Genomic DNA, 23,418 nt, shown 5'->3' on the forward strand with positions numbered 1-23,418 from the left:
TGTTGTGGCGACCGCTTGTTCCGCCCCGTGCCGCACCACGAGTGCTCCGTTTCTCGACCGTACTGTTTCTCTAACAAACCGTGACATATATATATATATATATATATATATATATATATATATATATATATACAGATCCATCTGAAAAATGAATATTGTGTAAAAAAGCATTGCAGATGCCATAGAACCCAAAATCACTGGACCCCACTGGACTTCAAGCAACTCTGACTTAAGAAGGTTGACATTTCTCTTATAAAATATAAATTGTTTTGAGTGGTCTTGTGTAATATTGTAATATTTTGAAATGTGGACTTTTACAACTATATAGTACTAGGACATTGCAAGTGTTGTTGAACTTAGGCGAGTATAACAAATAAAATCTTCCAAACCTTGCACATTTTTATTCCAAGAGTTGTTTTGAAAACAGCCCATGCAGGTTTTAAATTGTGCTTGTGTGGCCTAATCTTTTGGCTTGTTCTCCTTATTCCTTATTTCTCTCCCCACATGCGGCGGAATACTGATATATTATTGATTTCAGCTGTTACAATTCCCCACACTTTAATCACTTACAGTAAATAGCTTAATGACTAGCAATAGTCTTTTTTGTGTCCAATGTATTTGTATTTATGTTCATAAAGCTAAATTAAGAACATATCAATGCATTTGAAATTACATTAAAAATGTAGGCCTACTTTTCATAATTCCAATTAGAAAATAGCAAACATATACAGGCTATATATTCTGGTTCCAATTCAAAAATAGCAAGTGAAAAGTAACATATTTTTATAGACTTTTGACTGTACATGCATTGTGTCCTCCTGGAGTGAGGGTGAACATATGGTGGCCCTTTCCAAACTTCTAATAAAGTCCTCAATCATACTACTCTGTCATCAAAGTTGCTCCACCTGTCTCACATAATCTTGCAACCCTGGTGGAGTATCTGTGACAAGTGACAACAGTAGGTGGCGCTAATGCACTGGCATGACAACCAAACCCTACAGGAAGAAGAAGAATGGGATTTATGGCTCTTTGAAGTGAGCCGGATCTCTGGGATCCGTTCCTTTCAAAGAGCCATTCAAAAGACTGGTTCATTTTAGTTACTAGTTACCATATTTACTTTGTAGATTTTGATTATAATGACAAATCACTTCAACCCTATACGTTTCGGCCATATATAGACTACATTCCTGCCATTTATGAAAAACGATATTTTCAAATGATTTTCTACATTTTATTCATTGGGAAAAAACGGGACATTATAGCCTACAGAATGAGTTCTACTTTTGGTACTTTTTGATACCGATACTTTTGTACTTTTACTCAAGTACATTATGATTCAGAACTTCTACATTATTGTAGCAGAGTATAAAGGAACGGCTCCCGGGAACCGGATCCCATCGTTCATTTCAAAGAGCCGTTCAAAAGACTCGATTCGGTCACGAACGTCCCACCTGTGAGAACAGTGTCCGTGACGTCACGGGGAGCAGCACATTGCTGTGGTTGTGTTTAATGTTTATCATCTTAACTTCTCCTTTAACTTCATGGAAACACATTAATTAAAGCCTCTGTAGTGACATTCAGCTCCGCGCGGTGGCGCTCAACACGGTACGTTTCACACAGGCGTTGTTTTGGGTTTACTTTATTATGAATTCTTTTGAGAATTAAACCACATTGCAGGCTTGCAGCTAATAGCTTTAGCATGTTTAGCATTAGCTTAGCATCCGTCCGTCCACACAAGCAGCGCAGTGAGCTAATGCTAATGCTAACAGTAGTGTAGTGTTTGTGTGTGTGTGTAGTGTTTGTGTGTGTGTGTGTGTGTGTGTGTGTGTGTGTGTGTGTGTGTGTGTGTGTGTGTGTGTGTGTGTGTGTGTGTGTGTGTGTGTGTGTGTGTGTGTGTGTGTTACTGCTGTCACTCAACGACCAATAATACAGCATTGGTTCTCAAAGTGGGGTCCAGGGACCCCCAGGAGTCCTTGAGGGAGTTCCAGGGTCCTTGAGGGAGTTCCAGGGGGGTCCCAGCTAAATGATAGTTAGGAACCAAATGGTCCCTCATGGGAATGTAACTCAGAGAGTGTACACATGGAACTACACTCTTAAATACATTTTACCATATAATGTTGGGGTCTCAGAGATAGAGATTCCATTAATTGGGGGTCCGTAGCCTAATGAATGTCAAACCGGGGGTCCCTGAAATTAAAATGTTTGGGAATCACTGCTAGAGCCCTAAAACAATCTTCTCTTATAGGCCAGGTCAGTGGCCTTGTGGTTAGAGTGTTCGCCCTGAGACTGGGAGGTTCAGGGTTCAATTCCGTGGCCGGGTCATACCAAAGACCCTGAAAAATGGGACCCAGTTCCTCCCTGCTTGGCACTCGCCATCAAGGGTTAGATTGGGGGTCCCTGTGACATACTAGCGTCATGTCCAAGGGGTGTACTGGTACATCAGGCTGCCTCACACTACAGAAACAGGACATAGGCTCCTGTCAAAGTTACTTACTTATTGGGGTCCCTCACCCTGGCATATCTTTTCAAATGGGGGCTAATAAGTGTCAATTTGGGGGTCCTTGACATGAAAAGGTTTGAAAACCACGGCCAATACTGGACTCAAATAGCTCTGTGTGTGTGTGTGTGTGTGTGTGTGTGTGTGTGTGTGTGTGTGTGTGTGTGTGTGTGTGTGTGTGTGTGTGTGTGTGTGTGTGTGTGTGTGTGTGTGTGTGTGTGTGTGTGTGTGTGCGTGCGTGCGTGCGTGCGTGCGTGCGTGTGCATCATAGACATCATATTCTATCGAGTCTGACTTTAGCTTCCATATCTATGATATGCAGATCTGGGACGATATGAAAATGTCACAACGATTATCCTGACCAAACAAATAGCTGCTACATCCATTATCCTGGGGTGGGACATTTGCCAAAAAAAAACAGCGGATCTACAAGCTTGTAGATTGGCTATTTTTTGGGCAAAGAGATTTCATAGAGATTGCAGAATGCAGATGCTTTTTTTTATCATCTGTACTGTAACCCACTTTTGAGATTTGTTTCAAATGTAAAGTGCAATATAAATACTAAAATATGATTATTATTATTATTATTATTAGATGTCTGCAGAAGACAAGAAGCAGGAGCACCAAGAGAATGTAAAGTCTTCGTCTGGGTCCAGCAGTAAGGTGCGTGCGTTACTTAACCCATTTAGGCCTACAATTGTTGAATGCTTTAACTATTGAAAAATAGCAGATATACAAGCTCGCAGTGTGGCACCGAGTGCCACGCTGCGAGCTTGTAGATCTGCTATTTTCATAATAATATGATCACAAAAATATGTAGTCCCTGGAACTACATATTTTGAGATGGGGATCCGTGGTTAAATACATATCATTTGGGGGTCCTTCACATGAAGAAGTTTGAGCACCACTGACATAGAAACATAGGCTTTTCATAAACCTATATTCGGATTTAGGAGACCTTTATAGAATCTGTAACATGTCATTAGGTCGAACACCCTTTGGATCAACCACCAAAACCTAACCTTAACCCTAACCTCAGTAAAACTATGCCTAAACCTAACCCTAACCATAAACCTAACCTCAGTAACCTATGGGGCAGTCCCCATAGAATCGGGTCAATAAATGTAAAGACTTGCACAAATGTTCACGATTTTTCAAAAATAGCAGATCTACAAGCTTGCAGCGTGGCTGTGAGCTTGTAGTGGTTCAAATCTAACATTAGGCCTACACAGATTTGCGTTTAGGTTTAAATGGCTAGGAATAGTTCACCCCCAAATTTACTTTTTTTCTATTGATTACTCACGCCATGGAGACTTGAGTTCAATAATATTTTTTTGTATTTGTTGCATGCATTGTTGCAAGACAAAAATTACAATAAATGTACCCCCATTGATTCCGGATGGGGTCCCAAGTGCATTTGGGTCTCCATCCGGAATCAATGGGGGTAAATCTCCTTTTTTTGTCTTAGGAATGCGACAAAAGACAAAAATATATTATTGAACTCAAGTCTCCATTGCGTGAGTAATCGATAGAAAAAAAAGTCATTTTGGAGCTGAACTCCTTTTGTTCATTTATTGTTCAGCTTTTCCTTTTTGCCATTCTAAGCTATTCTCAATGGCGTCCTAAAATGTTGATGTCTTCCTCACGAGTATGGTCATAGGCCTGTCACAATTATTACATAGTCGTCTAATCACAATTATTTGTCATAATCGCAATTATTTTTGCACAATCGTCATAAACGTTTCCATGTTGAGACATGTTCATATAGTTTCAAACACTTTCAAAAAGTAGCGGAAACGGCAGATCTACAAGCTTGTAGCTTGTAGATCGTCTATTTCCACAATTGATGTTCTTTTTTAAAGTATATAAAGTTGTCAAGTGTTGTGTGTTTCTTTGTATATGTGTTGCAGTCCAGCCCAGCCAAGCCCAACTACACAGTGAAGTTCACCCTTGCCGGTCACACCAAGGCAGTGTCTTCTGTCAAGTTCAGCCCCAATGGAGAGTGGCTGGCCAGCTCCTGTAAGTTCACCTTTTACAATGCATCGGGCCAGGGTTTCTCAAAAAAGGGTTCCGTGAGTTGTGAAGTAGGGTTCATGTACTCCTACATAAAACACTGGGTGCGAGTGTGTTTTGGGCGATTGTTCCGGTTACCTCAGCAGCGTACTCTCTTCTCGTCGCGTCGTTTCGCGACGGGCACAGTGTATTCTGGTTGGATAAACACCTCACGGAAAACTTTCACCACGACAACACTAATATAGTACCTTGGCATAATAATATCTTTGGCTATCATCTTGGAGTTGGCTGTCAAATCATCTTTTCTGCCCATGCAGCACACAAGTTTAGCGAAGTTTCGTTTCACGGTTAGCTCTGATTGCTCCACAGCGTTAGACCACTACAGTAGTTTCAAGTCTGCCACTGCTCTCTGACCGTGTGTCTCGCATTAATTTGATTTGACAACACTGATGTTTGATTTCCAAGCGAGCTCAAGGCAAGGAGGAGAAGGAGGAGGAGGAGGAAAAGAAAACAAAGCAGTGCGCGACACCAAACCAGCAGTCTTTTTAACAAAATCACATCCCCATAGTCAAACAACACTTTCCAGGACCAGGACAATGTGATCATGTTATTATGAAAATTAACCGTTTAACTGTTAAGCATAACCGGTCATTTCTTAACGGTCGGTCAACCGATTAACCGGTTAACCGCCGACACCCCTACTGTGAAGCGCAGTAGACAAGGCAGGATTTCAGATAGCTCTGGTCCAGAGAGTCCACTGACGCTCTGACAGGTGGCTGACTCAGACAGGACCAGGATCTCTCTACCCCTACGATGGCTCAACTTCAGTCAAAATAAACTAAACTACTTCACTACTCACCAAACCAAAGGTAGTTTTGCATTGTTGAAAGTCTATTCTCCTTGGTGGGAAACCTCTCAGCACCCCACCCACTCTGTAAAATACATTATTTTTTGCCATGAAATAAAACGCATCCAACTCGACCACAGTTTATTTCCGGGCTCTGTTTGCGGTGGCTCGCTCCCGGCTCGAGGTGGGTGCGTTTTAATTCATGATAAAAATAACAAGGTTATAAAGGTGTGTGTGTGTGTGTGTGTGTGTGTGTGTGTGTGTGTGTGTGTGTGTGTGTGTGTGTGTGTGTGTGCAGCTGCGGACAAGCTGATAAAGATCTGGGGAGCGTTCGACGGGAAGTTTGAGAAATCCATCGCCGGTCACAAACTGGTGAGTTCCTGCACTGAACGTCACTGAGCTAATGACTTAATTAATTACTAATTAAACTGATGCAGTGGTTCTCTACCTGTTCAAAAAAAAAATATATATATATATATATTTTTTTTTTCTTCAAAAACCTTCGCCTTCCCAAAACCAGAGAAAGACACACCGGTCAGAAATGGGACTTTGTGAGGATAGAAGGTGCTAGTGGGACCCCAAAAAAAGGTTTTAAAATAGGAAAAGTGAAATTTCATGGTGTATCACCTTTAATTTGTCATTTTAAAGGTATTAAAAAGTCCTTAAATTGTCACTTTAGAAATGTGTACCAGATACCCTCTATAGCAGTGGTTCACAAACTTTTTGGTTTCAGTACACCTTATACTGGTTTCTGAAGCCGAGTACATCCTCCCCTGACTACAGCATTTTGCTTATAAAATGTACTTCAAAAGTCCAGTTCCCACGCCAAAATGTTCAAAATAGAACAACATAATGGCAAGTAAACATTGTTCCTATTCAATAAAAGTTGTATTAGTCAAGGTTATTGGTGTAATTTGGTTTAACAAATTATGAGAGGTTCACACAAAGACTGTCGAGGTTTTGTCATTACCCATAACGGTAAAATACATATTCCCATTTTCTCCTGTTCCCCCTGCAGTACCCCCGCGTACCCCTAGGGGTACACATATCCCCATTTGAGAAACCCTGCTCTATAGTATAGATTTAGTGCAGGGGTGTCTCAGGGCACCCCATAAATATTGTTTTAATCCGAGGCACCCCTACATTATAATTTTCACTCCCAGCACCTTATATTTATAGCTTATCGTCGTTGTGGGGTGGAAACCGTTTGTTTTGTATTCATCATCTAAAATATGTACTAAACTAGTGAAAACAGCAGATCTACAAGCACACAACGCCTCACATCGCTAGGCGTTGTGTGCTTGTAGATCGGCTGTTTTCACTAGTTTTTGTGTTTTCACTAGTTTATTGTAACTTGGAAATAGAAGGTTTCTGCCTGACAGTGATGATATCTTAGTGATTATGTTGCGAGGAAAACGTTGAGATAATAGCCATTTTGGTTAGAACTGACTGAAAATAACTTTGTACTTCAAGTTTTAAAATGATACTAAATATTTATATATATTTTTTTCAAGTGTCCAAATAAATTCCAAATATTATCAAATGATCTCACGGCACCCCTGGACTGCCATCGCGGCACCCCAGGGTGCCCCGTCACCCACTTTGAAAACCCCTGATTTAGTGTACTGGGAGAGAGGCAGCCTGTGATTACTGTGATGCCTTTATGATCAACCAGTAGATCATAATCTACTGGTTGGTTAGCCCTGCTCCACTATGCACTCACACTTACACTTACTGTTGTGAGAGAAAACAATGTTGCACATTAAGTCAATCATCTGGGGACCCCCCAAAATAATATTTTCGACATTTCCACCAAAAGGCCCTTTTAGAAATGTCAGCCCCTGCCTCTCTAACATTCTCTGCACGTCCCTGCTATCCAGGGCATCTCTGACGTGTCATGGTCTTCTGACTCCAACCTGCTGGTCTCCGCCTCCGACGACAAGACGCTGAAGATCTGGGACAGCAGCTCTGTAAGACACACACTCAGATATTTTGAAGGGCCTACGGAAGTCACTAGTGTGACGCACTTTGTAGTGTACACACTGTTTTAAAAAATTGTTACCGTGACTTTCCATCGCTTTAGATGGCCCATGTTTATTTGTTGTTTGATAAATCTATACTCCTGTCTGTCTCTGTCTTCAGGGGAAGTGTCTGAAGACGTTAAAAGGACACAGCAACTACGTCTTCTGCTGCAACTTCAACCCTCAGTCCAACCTGGTGGTGTCTGGATCGGTAAGAGTGTGTGCGTTGCGTGTGTGTCTGTGTGTGCGTTGCGTGTGTGTGTGTGTGTGTGTGTGCTAAGGCTGGGCGATATTAGAAAAACCTTCAATATTCGATAACGTTGTTGAATACCTCGATATCGATATTACTCACGATATTAGTAAAAACAATTTCATTTCGTTTTTAATGTTTTTCTGCTTTAGGTCCACTGCCTGCCTAACCCAGATAATGAACAGCATATCCATGCATGCACACTGCACCGTACACATAAAAGGTTTAGGCAGGTTTTATTTTAAAAACCACACCTGGTAACAGATGGACTGCTTTTTTGCATGTGCTACGTGCAAGTCGTGCATGCATAGTGTGTCTGTTAATTAATTTGACACATAGACCAATACCTCATTTCAAGCCGTCTTCGCCGATATGTATACCTTGCATGTTGATACCTCGATATCGATACATGTTCAATATATTGCCCATTGCTTTGTGTGTGTGTGCGTGTGCGTGTGCGTGTGTGTGTGTGTGTGTGTGTGTGTGTGTGTGTGTGTGTGTGTGAGCGTGCGTGTGAGCGTGCGTGTGAGCGTGCATGCGCGTGCGTGCGTGCGTGCGTGCTTTCACTGTCAATGAATAAAAGCTGGTCAGCACTCAGCACAGGTGTCTCTGCTAGCAAAGCAGATGTGCATGCTGTCTGAGACATTCATTGCCGTTGTCGGCCACTAGATGTCCTCCTCTACACACCCAGGTGGAGCCTCGTCACAGAAATATTGTATAGTAGTGTTTCTCAAACGTTTTGGGCTTCAGTACTAGGGATGGAGCTCGTATTTTTTGAGCGGTGGTAGACCGCTCCATAGCATGGCCGTGTGTGTATCCGTGTATGTATCCGTGTATCCGTGTATGTATGTGTGTATGTAGCCTGAACTACCACTCAGTGACCAGAGAGGGTGCTCTTGAGTCTAGTCTGAGCATCAACTGCAATACTCTCTCTCTCTCTCTCTCACACACACACACACGCACGCACGCACACACACACACACACACACACACACACACACACACACACACACACACACACACACACACACACACACACACACACACACACACACACACACACACACACAACCACCGCTCAGTTCACACGGGTGTGATTTCTTTATTGATAATGAGCACCTTATCGATCCTGCTTATTGAGCCAGGCTTTTATCCAGCCCACTATTGAGTGTTTTCTAATATTTTGTGGAAAGATGTGAGATGGGAAATTCTGAACATAACTGGTATCTTTTTGTATTGGCCAGTTGTTGTGACTGCGAGTTTGTGGCTAATTGACAAAAGTAACAAATATCATTAAATATCATTAAAACAATCATTCATTAGTGTCCAATAAGTGTAAAATGGCTTTATATTATGAATAGTCTCTTGTCTTGATTGTTTAAACATGACCGCTATGCTCGATAACAAGCTTGATAAACCCAAAGCTTATTGATAGCGGGTAGTCAATAAATATTTTATCAGGTTATCGAGCTACCCTTGTTTCTCCATCCCTATTCAGTACCCCTTTTCCTGATTGCTGAATCCAAGTACCCCTTTAATCGATAACATCCTTTTGACTAGAAAATACTGACATAAAAAGTCCAGTTTTTATGACAATATGTTGAAAATAAATTATGTTTTCTACTCAGTAACAGTAAAATGAATACTTCATTTGGTTTAAAGCTTTACAGAGCAGCACATTCATATGCAGGTGTCAATGTTTTTGTAAAATGTATATTTCATGAATGAATTAACTTACTGTATTCTTATCCTGCGTGTGTGTGTGTGTGTGTGTGTGTCTGTGTCTGTGTGTGTGTGTGTGTGTGTGTGTGTGTGTGTGTGTGTGTGTGTGTGTGTAGTTTGATGAGAGTGTGCGTATCTGGGATGTGAAAACAGGAAAGTGTCTGAAGACGTTACCTGCCCACTCCGACCCGGTCTCCGCTGTAAGTCAATTAAACAACGATTAAACAATGGTTTAACGAGCTAATCAACCGTCTAGTTCAGGGGTTCCATTTGGTTTCATTTGTATACTGTCAGAGTTAAAGGAGTCATCCAGGCCAAAACACATATAGGGTTAAATCTGTCTTTTATCATACCCCTTCATACCAGCTTTAGTCAATTTTTTTCATAGCTGCCCCTGTTGCTAGATTTCGGCTGCCCCTGTTGCTAGATTTCACGGGCTCTCTCATAACTAACACAGTGGATTGTCCTTAGGCTAGTGCGGTTATTTCTTCAGCTTCAAAGTTAGTGTTTTTTTATTGGATTGTGTTTACACAACGTCCTGAGACCAACCAAACCGCTGTTTTGACCTCACAGGCACCCTTACTTGTCAAACGGCTTCTGCTCTGCACCAGAGCAGGGAGAGGAGAGGCTAGAAAGGGAGGGGAGGGAGGGGTCGGTTTGACAAGTAAGGGTGCCTGTGAGGTCAAAACAGCGGTGTGGTTGGTCTCAGGACGTTGTGTAAACACAATCCAATAAAAAAATACTAACTTTGAAGCTAAAGAAACCAGTAAGACTCCCTAATCGGGAGATAAGCGACCGTAGGTGGCTTATCTCCACAAATAGGGCAAAAATTTGTTTTTCCAAAATCTTCCTGATCCATGTTGATGACATGAGTGTAGACATGCTGTGTAGTGATATTTGTGATTTTAGGGCAAAAACTGTAGGAGCAGTGTCCAAAAATGTGTTTTAAAAATCGGCCTGAAGGTGGCGCTAGAATAGGGCCATGTGAGAAATGAGGGGTGGGGTCTCCGCGTTGCCTTGGCGGACGAATAGGTACCGGCCCCGGCTCTCCCGGACGCTCCTAGCCCGAGTTACGGCATTTTATGTGCGCTGCAGTGGCAGGGGGTCCTCCACTGGGGGCGCCACCACTTTTGCATCCGTTCTGGAGCACCAGGAGTCGGTGGTCCCCGGGAATTCCCCGTGAGCAGCCCCGTTGGGGTGGTCATTTGGTCATTTTTGCACATTTGGTCATTTTTTACATCTGGGGGTCCTCCAGGGACCTGGGGGTCCCTGGGGCTCCGGGGGTCCTTGGAGGTTGTAGTTTGGCAGGCAAGGAGTGTGTGTGTGTGTGTGTAAAATCTGGCATGGATCGGGTCAACGGGTGCGGAGATATAAGCAGGGAAAAAGTGTGACTGACTGACTGACTGACTGACGCACAGACAGCCCGTGGAGGTTTTGGTAGTAAATGCGACCTACGGTCGCAATAACCGCACTAGCCTAAGGACAATCCACTGTGTTAGTTATGAGAGAGCCCGCGAAATCTAGCAACAGGGGCAGCCGAAATCTAGCAACAGGGGCAGCTATGAAAAAAATCGACTAAAGCAGGTATGAAGGGGTATGAAAAAAGACAGATTTAACCCTATATGTGTTTTGGTCTGGAATCTGGATGACTCCTTTAAGGGGAGACCTTGACATTTTAAAGGGCATTAACGAAAAAGTCGACAAGTCGACTCAGTCGACTTCATTACACAAGTCGACTTCACTACCAGAGGAAGTCGAAGTTGAAAAGATCTACATGCTCACAACGCCTCGCATTCATAATTTCTGCCTCAATATATTTGACAATTTGGACAATGTTTAATTTGCCATTTTAGAGGTATTAAAAAGTCCTTCAATTGTCACATTAGAAATGTGCAGATACCCTCTATACACTTAAACTTTATGTTGGTTTGTTTACAGTTTAGTGAGAAAACAATGTTTCACATTAAGTTAATCATCTGGGGACCCCCCAAAATAATTGGGGGGTCGTGTGTGATGTGATAACGTCATCAAACGATAAAGTCGACTTCAACTCAACCTTTTACTGAGTCGAGTCGACTTGCAAAAATCACAAGTCGTTAATGCCCTATTGTGAACTACAGTTTACCATGAGAAATGTCACAGCTTGTCCACGTGTAGACGTGTGTACACATTTTTACAGTCTATGGGTTGGTTCCCTTGACACATCACTGTGACATCACAGGTGATATCACAGGTGACATCACCTATGTAAAAGTCCATATACTGTATGGGTATTCCCCAGAATCCCGCTTATGCCCATATATGAAGATCCCTGATGTCATCGATATATATATATATATAGATATAGATATAGATATAGATATAGATATAGATATCACTGGCTAGATGGCCAAGACATGGGCCATATCTGTGTGGCTGGTTCAGATGGAGAATCTCCATGTATGGGCATAAAAGATATTTTATGTTGTGATGTCATGGGAACCACTCTAACAGAATCCCTTTTATGGCCATATACAGTATGCAGATCCCTGATGTCATCAATATTAAGCCCATATCTAACAGGACTTCATATGGGAATGACCATATTTGGAGGAAGACAGCCCATATCTGTGCGGCTGGTTCAGACAGGGATCTCCATGTATGGGCATAAAAGGGATGTACTATATACAGTACATGGATCTCCATATATGGGTAACTGGTCCGATCTACATCACTGGCCAGATGGCCAAGAACCTCACCCTTTAGGGCGAGGTTGCATGTCGCCCTGAGGTGTCTTACTAGTTTAGACAAAAATGCAGGTTTAAATAGATTCTGCAATGAATCTCTGTATTAACTATTCAACAGGATCATTTATATTTTAGATTGTATCACGATATATACGAGAGCTCTGAAAAGGCATATCGTGGCATATCTGATTGACTGTGTGTGTGTGTGTGTGTGTGTGCGTGTGTGTGTGTAGGTCCACTTCAACAGAGATGGTTCGCTGATCGTCTCTAGCAGCTATGACGGGCTCTGGTATGTACGCGCGCACGCACACGCACGCACGCACGCACGCACGCACGCACACACACACACACACACACAGGTACACACAATTACAATTTAGGCATATATAGCAGCATTTACCACACACACACACACACACATGGGACCACTGGTCTAAACTAATAAAAATAACAAAAAAGTTTCAGATTCTTAAAATTTGACAAAACTAAATGGAATTGAATTCAGAAGACAATGACTGAATATGTGTTCTCAGAATTAACGTACGTGTGTGTGTGTGTGTGTGTGTGTGCGTGTGCGTGTGTGTGCGTGCGTGCGTGTAGTCGTATATGGGACACAGCGTCAGGCCAGTGTCTGAAGACGCTCATAGGTGAGTAGAAACTGCTGATTCATAAAAAAACATAAGTCATATCTTACAGCAGGGGTCTTCAACGTTTTTAGGCCTTAACCCATTTAGGCCTAAAAACAAATATGTTGCTACATACTGTACTGTAAGCCCCTCCCAAACAGCAAAATGTGTTCCCGGCCTGAATGGGTTAAAGGAGTGATACAGACCAAAATAGGACCCCCCCCCCCACAGACCTTCTTACCTGGTTTTAGGTTGATATGCCTCATTTCTGCCCCTGTTCTGAGATTTGTAGATTAGTCCCCACAGCTAAAACGGGCTTATAGTCACTATCCAAAAGCGCCCATTTCATTTTTTTTAATGAATCGTCCAGACATGCTTCCTACAGACACCACACATGGTGTTTTAGCGTCTGAAGGGTTAATAGCTTGTTTACAGTGCAGGCCACTTCCTGCCTCGGCTCCAAGAGCTAGAGCGGAAGTCTCGCGAGAATCTCGTGAGAGCTCGAGGCAGCATTCTGCTCCGGTTTCCTTATCCCTAAATTGACGATACTCAGCAAATTTGACCTTTTCACTCTCTACAGTCTACACCAAACCTATTTGCCAAAAATAGCCGATCTACAAGCTCTCAACGCCTCGTGGGTTAAGATATACTCAGGATCAGTGCACCTGATGACCCTGTACCCTGTATATACATAACCACAAAATGTGACACATAGCTCTGTTTACGCAATGCTGTACCTCCTGCAACCGTATTTATATACGTTCCCCTTTTTCAACTGTTTTTATTATGTTTTGAAACTTGCTTTCGCAATGTAAACGTATGTTTTCTCATGCCAATAAAGCTCCTCTGAATTGAAAATTGAATTGAATTGAAATGAAAGGTTGTTCCTGTGTCTCCAGATGATGATAATCCTCCGGTGTCGTTTGTCAAGTTCTCTCCCAACGGGAAGTACATCCTGGCCGCCACCCTGGACAAGTAGGTTCTGTCAACACTAGGGATGGAGCTCCTAAATTCTTTTTGATAATGAGCACCTTATCGATCCTGCTTATCGGCTTTTATCCAGACCACTATTGAGCGTTTTCAACTAGTTTGTGGAAAGATGTGAGACGACAAATTCAGAACAGAACTGGTATCTTTTTAAGTGTGCCTGCCATGCAATGGCAAAACACTTATTGTAATCCGCCATACTTAAGTCAGTAAGTAAGTCATGTTCTTGCAAATTTCTGCTCGTAATAACTGCCGCACAATTTACGCCACCCACGCAATATATACATCAAAAAAAAAAATGTTTCTCAATTTTTTTTTTCTCAATTTTTTTTTTCTCAAAAACCTTTTTTTTTTTCTCAAAAAACTTTTTTTTCTCACAAAACAATTTTTTCTCAAAAAACTGTCGTTAAAGTGCGACCCGTGATAACGGCCAAAAATGCGCCAAAACGCCACTAATTAGTCGAAATGGCTGTGGGTGGTGTCATATGAAGAACCATAATGTTAAAGCTTATGCAAAAAATGCTAATGTTAAAAAATGTAACGCTAATGCTAACACCAACCGCTACACAAGGTTGCACAGACTTAGCGAGCTGCAGGCACACTTAAAATTTCTTGGAAATTTTCTTTTCTAGTTTTTATTTATTGGCCAGTTGTTGTGGCTGACCGCCATCTATGAAGATGACAACTGACAAAGGGGGGGGGGGGGGGGGGGGATTAGAATTCTCAAATTCTGCCCGAACCCGATCCTACCGAGTCTTGGAGGATTTCCCTCGATACGTGGGCTTTTTGAGACATAGCTAACCTACTCCATCTTTGCCTCTGGTTACCCATACTTGTGCAACTTCCTGCTACTCAGATTCTGAGCTGGGCTGACTTCCGGCCCAGAGATATAATGGTTTCTTCCCAGAAGTTCTTCTCGATCCCCTAGTGGTGAGCAAAAATAACTTCTGGGAACTCAGATTAGATCCTACCTGACCCTACCCGATATTTAGGGTAGGGTAGGGCCTAAAATGTAAAATGTGCTAATTAATCGGACCGGGCCTTCATTTTCAGGCCCGCTGACAACTCCATTGTCTTCTAAATGTGTTTTACTAACATCTCAATCCCACTCAAACCTGACATGCAGGGATGGCTAAGCTTCGTTTGGTTTACTTACAGGCACAAAACTAAAAAGACAAGGGTTTGGTAGTGGTTACATTATGGACGGTGGTATGATGGTGCCTAATTTCATGTTAAAAAAATAATAATAATAAAAGTTTCGTATGGGGGACAAAAACGAGATCATCTGGCTTGAATATTTTTAGGAAAGGTCATCTGAGAGCTTCATGAGCAAAGATAGTCGGAATGAACCTTATTAGACACCTGTGTGTTAACAATTTCTCTGCCATTTTAAACATAGCTGTAGTAAGCAGCTGCCAAATTGTCCTTACCTTTTAGCGTGGGCACGCGCACGCATCGTGCACAATCTGTGCGCGACTCATCTAGTAGACGTGTAGACTCGGTGACAAGCTTTCGAATACAAAAAACCCCATTGAAAAAGACATATCCGTTGCCACGCTGTATCCCTGCTTATCAGCCAGTGTTTACATGAAAAAACATTGAAAAAAAGCCAGGCATGCGCTATGGTAACACGTGGACACGTTCGCGCACAAAACGCACGATATGTGCGGGGATCCTAATCCAGGCGTGTAGAGACTGGATCAAAGTTTCCAAACGCAAAAATCCGATTGAAAAACGAGCGTTCCATCGCCGAGTAGCTTCCACTTCTGTTACACAGTAAACCAATGGAGGCGGGACTATGTCCCAGGCTCAGACTGGATACGGAAAGCTGGATCCGGTCCAGACCGGAAATGACCGGATACAGTTAGGGGGGCGGGCCTAAAGAGCCAGAATCAGCGAAAATCTGCGCTAATACTTTTAATCCTTTCATAATGATTAAAGCTAATTAAACTTTACGGGCTCTACGGGCATGGCAGCGCGGTACAGCGGGAAATCTACGGTTTCTACGGGGATCGCGAGGTATGAGTTAAGGGTCCATTTGGTTCCGTTTGTTACACTCAGAGTTACTGTGATTTTAGACTGTTGTTGATGTCTGACTGTCTGTGTGTCTTCTATCTTCAGCACACTGAAGTTATGGGATTACAGCAAAGGAAAGGTACTGTCTGTCTGTGTGTCTGTCTGTCTGTCTGTCTGTCTGTCTGTCTGTCTGTCTGTCTGTCTGTCTGTGTGTGTGTGTGTGTGTGTGTGTGTCTCTGTCTGTCTGTCTGTCTGTCTGTCGGTGTGTCTGCCTGCCTGCCTGCCTGCCTGCCTGCCTGCCTGCCTGCCTGCCTGCCTGCCTGTCTGCCTGCCTGCCTGCCTGTCTGTCTGTCTGTCTGTCTGTCTGTCTGTCTGCCTGCCTGCCTGCCTGCCTGTCTGCCTGCCTGCCTGCCTGCCTGCCTGCCTGCCTGCCTGCCTGTCTGCCTGCCTGCCTGCCTGCCTGCCTGCCTGTCTGTCTGTCTGTCTGTCTGTCTGTCTGTCTGTCGGTGTGTCGGTGTGTCTGTCTGTCTGTCTGTCTGTCTGTGTGTGTGTGTGTGTGTGTGTGTGTGTGTCTCTGTCTGTCTGTCTGTCTGTCTGTCTGTCTGTCTGTCTGTCTGTCGGTGTGTCTGTCTTGCATTTCAGTCTTTTTCATCTGCCTGTCTGTCTGTTTGACTCTTGTTTATTTTATGTTGTATTTCTTCAGTGCTTGAAGACCTATTCGGGACACAAGAATGAGAAGTACTGTGTGTTTGCAAACTTCTCTGTCACTGGAGGGAAGGTGAGTGGAGTCGCTGATCCTCTGATAATAAGAATAATAATAACGGCTAGATAGAATCAGTCGCCCGGAGGCAGCACAGCAGTTTAAGGTTTACAAAGTTGCAGAGAAGTATGAAAAGAGAAGAAATAACAGTGTACAGTAAAGAGCAAGGTACAACAAAGAAAGGGAACGAAGAATATATACATAAAGTGTCAAAAAACAGTCAACGCTCATAAGTGTCACGTCACACACACATAGCAATACTTAAAGCGCCACTTAACAATGCAGTGCCAAATAAAAGTGTTCATAACAGTCATTAGCTGCGTATACATGACAGCATCATTCCAATCTGATCTAAATAAACCCGATTGAAGGTATTGGATCAAGTGTTTACATGGGGTGAGATCAATCCGATCTGGTGTTTACATGTACCCACTTTTAAATCGTGTTGTGACGCAAATGATTAAATAGATCGCATTTCCCTGTATCCATTAATAATAATAGTAATAATAATGGAGCCTAGCCTATGCTATGCAAATGCACAGCCCCACCAAAGTGAAAAAACAAGCTGCAATGCTCTTTTAATTAGATTACTGTATACATGTATTAGGCCTATATTATCATTATTATAATCATCACCACGTCACAATCCATATTTGCTCCCGACGGCCCATAGAACATAATAGGCTTCATGGACAAGTGTATTCACGATAATAACAAAAAAGTCTGTAATACTTTTAAAATTGACTCTCTTAGCTATATATCCCCTTACCCCAGTCCCCTTTAAATATTTATCTGATTAAGAATATATGATATTTTGCTGGTGGTTTCTTAGGCTATTCTGGTCGTGGTCAAAGACGCACAGGACTCGACAGGAGGATAGATGAACGAAGACGTAGCGTCCAGTCGCGCTAGAATATCTTTCTCTTTCTGAACGAACTACTGGAGTTCTGTTTAACGTGTGTGCTGTGTTTAGGCTGACCTAGGATCAGGTCTGTTAGCCGCAAGGCAATCTGAGTTTCCAGAGGTTCTTTTTTTCGCCACTAGGGGGGCGAGAAGAACCTCTGGGCCAAAACTATGATATTCCTGGCCAGGAAGTTGTCCCAGGCTCAGAATCTGAGATGGGACAATACAGGAAGTAGAGCCCTGTGCAAACCTTCAAAACATTCAGAATAGAAATCAACCAAAAACACTACAACAATATGCAGCCCATGTTTCAAGGTGAATCCTACCAGACTAGCCGCAAGGCCGCGAGATGAATGGCTGTGTAACAGTGAGATGATAATGCTGGTCTAGGATCAGTTTAACAGCGGAGGGAAAAGATCTTGGTGCGTGCATAATGCATGCGTGAAGCGTAGCCAGCTGCCAGGGTTTGCGATGCGTTGTGAGCTTGTAGATCGGCTATTTTTGGATAAGAAAGCACCTGCGACCGCGTACAAGTTAAACCATGTCAAACAAACCGAAAATTACTTATCTCTGTAGTAAGAAAATAGCCTAAAAGTATTCCTTTATCCCTGGCTTTTGTTTCGATCTTAATATTATAGATTCTTTGGCAGCCTTCTTCTGCCTGTCAATGAGTTAACAGCCATGCTGCACGGCTGCAGTGAGTTACATAAAATATGGTTTTAATAATGATTAAATGGTCGGGTCTCTCGGAACCTCGGAAATAAAAGGATTTCGGGACAACATGTCACAGGTTTCGGTCTGTAAAAAAAGAAAGAACGTCGGAACGGGACGGAATCGGACGGGGCCACTCAGGTTTGGTTTTGTAATTTGATTATTATTTCGGAACTGGTCGGAATCGGTCAAAATTTGACAGTCCTTTTCGTTTTGGACCCGTGAAGATCTCTAGCCTACTGTTCTCAATCGAGACAGGAGTCTTGGGACTCGCGTGAGCACACTCACGTAGGCAGGCTACGCAGATATTCTGCACATTTATAGATTGATTAAAAAATGCGTTTATAAACTAAATAGACTAATGTGGTGAAACATCACAAAAAGTGCCACAATAAATGGCCAGGAAGCCTGCGCTGAAAGAACATGTCACATTCTAATCGGGTTAGGTGTATACATGGAAGGATTTTCCTTTTGATCGGGTCGTAAAAAAGTCTAGACCACCCCTCTGCATCCGATCAGAATTTAAATCGTGTTGGTTTTGATTGGGTTTATTTAGGTGTATACATGCAGAATTAGATCGGGTTTATCTAAAATCTTGTTTTTAATACGATTAGAAGCGTGCATGTAAACGGGGCTAATGCCTAGTCAGTACTAGGGCATTCACGAATAGTGATTTTTAGTATTCGAATTATTCGACCTCAAAGTATTCGAATAGTCGAATATTCGACAGGACTGGCCAAACTGGCAAATATTGAGTAAGTAAGAAGTGCACATTGTGAAAATAGCCGATCTACATGCTGAGCATGTAGATCTGCTATTTTCACAATATTTATCTGCGGAACTGAGTCACATTAAATGTAATACCTACAATTCCAAGTGCTTGTCAGGGTGGGGGTCCCCAGTTCAAATATGTTTATTTTGGGGGTCACGGCCTAAAAAGGCGTTTGAGAAGCCCTGGTATAGAGCATTAACAAATTCATCCACCAGGGGCATTGACAACTCATTCTTATGACTTCCTATCTCACACAACCCAATAGTGCAGAGCCGAACAAAAAAAGTGTCCATTGGTAAATATTAATAATAATATGCTATTTTTATATAGCACTGCTCATCCTGTTCAGCTATGCACACTCACTTCACACAGGAGTCAAATGAATGAGTCGCTCTTTCTGTCTGGGCCTGAGGTGTGCGGTTGTTTGACCTGTGTTTGTGTGTGTCTGTGTGTGCGTGTGTGCGCATGTGTGTGTGTGTGTGTGTGTGTGTGTTGTAGTGGATTGTGTCGGGCTCAGAGGACAGCATGGTGTACATATGGAACCTTCAGACCAAAGAGATCGTCCAGAAGCTACAAGGACACACAGGTACAATAATAAGAATAATACTGCTTCATCTATGAGTGTACGTTTCCCATCTAGAATCCAGATCACGGGGTCTTCAGTAGAGTTTAGTTTAGTTTAGTTTAATTATTTATTTTTTCCATGTAAAAGACACATTGAATTTCATAAACACACTTCAAAATCACACTTCAAAAACACATTTCATACATTTCCTTTCCCTGGAAAAAAAGGAATAGACTGAAGCCTAAGCTTATTACGTCTACCCTAAAGTTGTTTTTAAAACATGTAAAACATCATTAGTATAACAGTTATTCAAACAATTCTTGTACATTTATATAACATGATTCCACTCGATAATACAGCAATCAAAACGATTACGATACAAAAGTATAAAAAAAATAAAATAAACATTTTATTTCTCCTAAATTAAGTAGAGGGTCCAGTAGCCGTAGGGTCTAATTCATGTCGAGAGACTGAAATGTATAAATGCCTGACTTTGATTTTATGTGTGTGTGTGTGTGTGTGTGTGTGTGTGTGTGTGTGTGTGTGTGTGTGTGTGTGTGTGTGTGTGTGTGTGTGTGTGTGTGTGTGTGTGCGCGTGCGCGTGCGCGTGCAGATGTTGTCATTTGCACAGCGTGTCATCCCACAGAGAACATCATCGCCTCCGCTGCCCTGGAAAACGACAAGACCATCAAACTGTGGAGGAGTGACTGTTAGACCGTCTGTCTGTCCCTCTGTCTGTCTGTCTGTCTGTCTGTCACTCACACACAGTCTGGGCGCAGCCAGATATCTCACGACTGTGGCGACGTGGTGCTACCCCCTTACCTTTGATCTTTCACACGTGTGAGCGTCAACAAAGTGACGTTCTTCCAGCGTTTAGGTCTGTCCCATTGGTCAGTGAGTGTCCAATGGGCTGAGGTTTTGGACAAGGTTGACGCCCCCCTAGGCTCGCGATGCAGAAGGGAGAGTGAGAGTGGGAGACCTCCTCTTGTATCAAGCGCGTCTCCACTGAAAGCACAGTGGTAGCGGTCCCCCTCTTTTCCTGCATAGTACTGCGTTTTGTTTGTCTGTCATTCTATGTTAAATGTGCGTCTCCGCAGAAAGCACAGTGGAAGTGTGTGACGTTTAGATAAAAAGAAATAAACTCTTCTTTTGTATGAAAATGTTGCTACACTCAAAACTCAATGTTCCCTGCCATGAAGGGGGCGTAGCCAGAAGCTCCCAAGCCGCGAGGGGGCGTCGACCTTGTCCAAAACCTCAGCCCATTGAGCTCCTGGCTTCTCTACCTGGTGAGAGTACAGCAGTGCTGAACCATGAGCTAGGGCATTCACCAAATATTCGAATATCAAAGTCACTATTCGACGTTGTTCACCGAAGTCGAATATTCGCTTCTTTTTATTTTTTGTTTTCTCTTTAAAAAATATATAGTTTATAAAGCTTGGCTAGATTAGGAAGTCATAAGAATGAGTTGTTAATGCCCCTGGTGGATGAATTTTTTAATGCTCTATACCAGGGCTTCTCAAACCTTTTTAGGCCGTGACCCCCAAAATAAACATATTTGAACTGGGGACCTCCACCCTGACAAGCTCTTGGAAATAGGTATTAATGTGACTCGGTTCCACAGATAAATATTATGAAAATAGCAGATCTACATGCTCACAACGCCGTTGCGAGGCGTTGTGAGCATGTAGATCGGCTATTTTCACAAAGTTTGCCTCTTGCTTACATAATATTTGATAGTTTGGCCAGTCCTCCTGTCGAATATTCGACTATGCGAATACTTTGAGGTCGAATAATTTGAATACTAAAAATCACTATTCGTGAATGCCCTACCATGAGCCTGTATTCAACCCTTGAGCTTGAGACCCCACAGAACCTGCAGGCTCTTCCATTCCATCACAAAGCTAACGCTTCTCCCGGGTTTTTCTTTTAACATGGGAGCTTGGATTGGGGTCAATGTGTCGGTCACCATATCTGGCTGCGTCCTTTGTCCGTCTGTCTGTCTGTCTGTCAGCCAGAGCCACGTCGTCGCCCAGTCAGCAGTGACATCTTGACAACGTGGTTATGAGTTAACGTTTCGTTCCCTTTTGTAAAGTCTTTGATTTGGCAGGAAGTGGCTGTTCAGTCCTGGTCCCATCTCACCAGGACTCTTAAAGGACAACTTAGTTTTTTTCATATTTTAGGGGGGGTTCATATTTTAAAGTGTAATTAGAGAAAACAAAAGATGAGTGTTAAAATGTTTTCATTTACTAGCCTGATTTCAGACTCCGCTCACGCTTTAGAGAAACAGTCCACTCTGAGAGTGGGCGGGGTCTATGGTCTGGAAGCAGGCTATTCATTTACTGCTTTCTATTTTAGCCATTTTAGTTTTTTGATTTCAGTGGTTGGGGGCTTGCGTACACGTGGCTAAATATGTTTTTTTAGACACAATAAGCCGGCAATTTCTTTGTTACTATTTACACCAGCCCCCATAAGTCACATCTGCCCATGAAAGATTGCAGTGCATCTTGGGAATGGGCTTAATGTGTCTAAAAAATACATATTTAGCCACTTGCATGCATGCCCCCAACCTGGGGGCATGCATGCAAATCAAAATGGTTAAAATCACTAAAACGATAGAAGTAAATGGAAACATTTTAACACTCATCTTTTCTTTTCTCTAATGACTATCTAAAATATGAACCCTTGTAAAAAAATAAAAAAATAAGTTGTCCTTTCAGACCCCGTTTACCCTGGCAGTCAAATCCAGCCTGCCCTGAATTCCATTTATTTCTGCAGTGACCAGATCTGATCTGTGTGTTCAGACTGATTTTAACAACGTCAACCCAAAAACGCCCTGCGTCAACATATCTGCTTTGGTTACCGTGGTAACGACGTAGGCGTCATGACTTTTCTCTATAATGTGTCCTTTAAATTCTTAATTTTCCTCTGACATGGCAGATAGGATCTTCTGCCATGCCGTGAGATATTTATATTCATATTATTGCCTTGTTCCTGTACTTTTCTCATGTACTGAGGCATCCCCCCCAAAGACGTTTAATTTCTCCGTCTGTCCACTGAATGCTGCTCCCCATTTCTTCTGTAGCGTAAAAGGTTCTGCTGAAATAAATGGGATTCAGGCTGGATTTGACTGCAGTCTGGGACACAAACTAGTGAAAATAGCTGATCTTCAGAACTGCTATTTCCACTGTTTCTTAAAAAAGGTTATTTATGTATGGAATTCCTTTGATGTAATGACGTCTTTTTGAAAAAAGGTTTGGGAGGGAAAGATTGTTTTATTTGTATTTTTTATTTTTAAAATGATTAAAGGCATTGAAGGAAATGGAAGGGGGAAATAATGATATTTATTCACAACCAATAATTATCTTTTTACGAGCAGAATGGACCAGAGTCTTCATTAGCATCATTGGTAACACTGACTCTGTTTGAGCAGAATGCTCTAGGGGTGTGTATCCATCCCTTACAAGGCGATTCGATACGTATCCGATACATGGGCTACGATTCGATTCAGAGACGATACATCTTACATACAGAACGATTCGATACGATTCGATACGGTGCAATTTCGATACGATTCGATGCGATACGGTGTGATCTGATACATACGTTTAATGAAACATTAATTTTCCATTCAATTAACTCATTCTGTGCCAATCACGTGTATACACGTGATATATTAGCGCATCCCACAGTGCCAATCACGTGTATACACGTGATTTAAAAAAAAAAAAAAAAAAAAAAAAAAAAATTTTTGGAAATTTTTTTTTGAAAATTTTTTTTTTGGACCCCATCAAAACTAGTGAACATGATTTCAATCGCGATTTTGCATGTTTAACCCCCATACAACCCCCATACAACTCAGGTAGCAGACCTCCAAGCTCACAACAGTGTAAAACATAATGGCTATTATCTCAAGAATGCCTGAACGGATTTCCAATCGGATTTTTTTGTTTGAAAGCTGTGAACAAACTGCACAAACCCACAACAATGCAATCCAGGATTGCA

The 23,418-nt window shown here is 42.3% G+C and overlaps 1 protein-coding gene across 1 annotated transcript; it reads left to right on the forward strand.

Moving 5' to 3' along the window:
- The first annotated feature begins 1,470 nt into the window (after positions 1-1,470).
- Positions 1,471-22,730, forward strand: LOC308296034 (WD repeat-containing protein 5-like). The gene is made up of 14 exons (XM_080739150.1): positions 1,471-1,605; positions 3,092-3,160; positions 4,408-4,516; positions 5,656-5,729; positions 7,238-7,327; positions 7,500-7,589; positions 9,467-9,550; positions 12,310-12,365; positions 12,677-12,723; positions 13,602-13,677; positions 15,811-15,844; positions 16,409-16,483; positions 19,350-19,437; positions 20,030-22,730. Exons 2-14 carry the CDS (start codon positions 3,092-3,094, stop codon positions 20,128-20,130), a joined length of 993 nt encoding a protein of 330 aa, XP_080595276.1. The 5' UTR covers positions 1,471-1,605; the 3' UTR covers positions 20,131-22,730.
- The last annotated feature ends 688 nt before the right edge of the window (positions 22,731-23,418 follow it).

The sequence above is a fragment of the Nannobrachium achirus genome (genome assembly GCF_963921795.1).
Source record: "Nannobrachium achirus genome assembly, chromosome: 12".
NCBI classification, from domain to species: Eukaryota; Metazoa; Chordata; class Actinopteri; order Myctophiformes; family Myctophidae; genus Nannobrachium; species Nannobrachium achirus.

What these genes read in the sequence shown, in the direction of transcription:
- LOC308296034 (XM_080739150.1), top strand. Translation starts at nt 3,092, where the DNA reads ATGTCTGCAGAAGACAAGAAGCAGGAGCACCAAGAGAATGTAAAGTCT. An exon ending in GTGTCTGAAGACGCTCATAG is followed by an intron (nt 12,724 to 13,601) that starts GTGAGTAGAAAC and finishes CTGTGTCTCCAG; the next exon opens with ATGATGATAATCCTCCGGTG. An exon ending in CTGGCCGCCACCCTGGACAA is followed by an intron (nt 13,678 to 15,810) that starts GTAGGTTCTGTC and finishes TTCTATCTTCAG; the next exon opens with CACACTGAAGTTATGGGATT.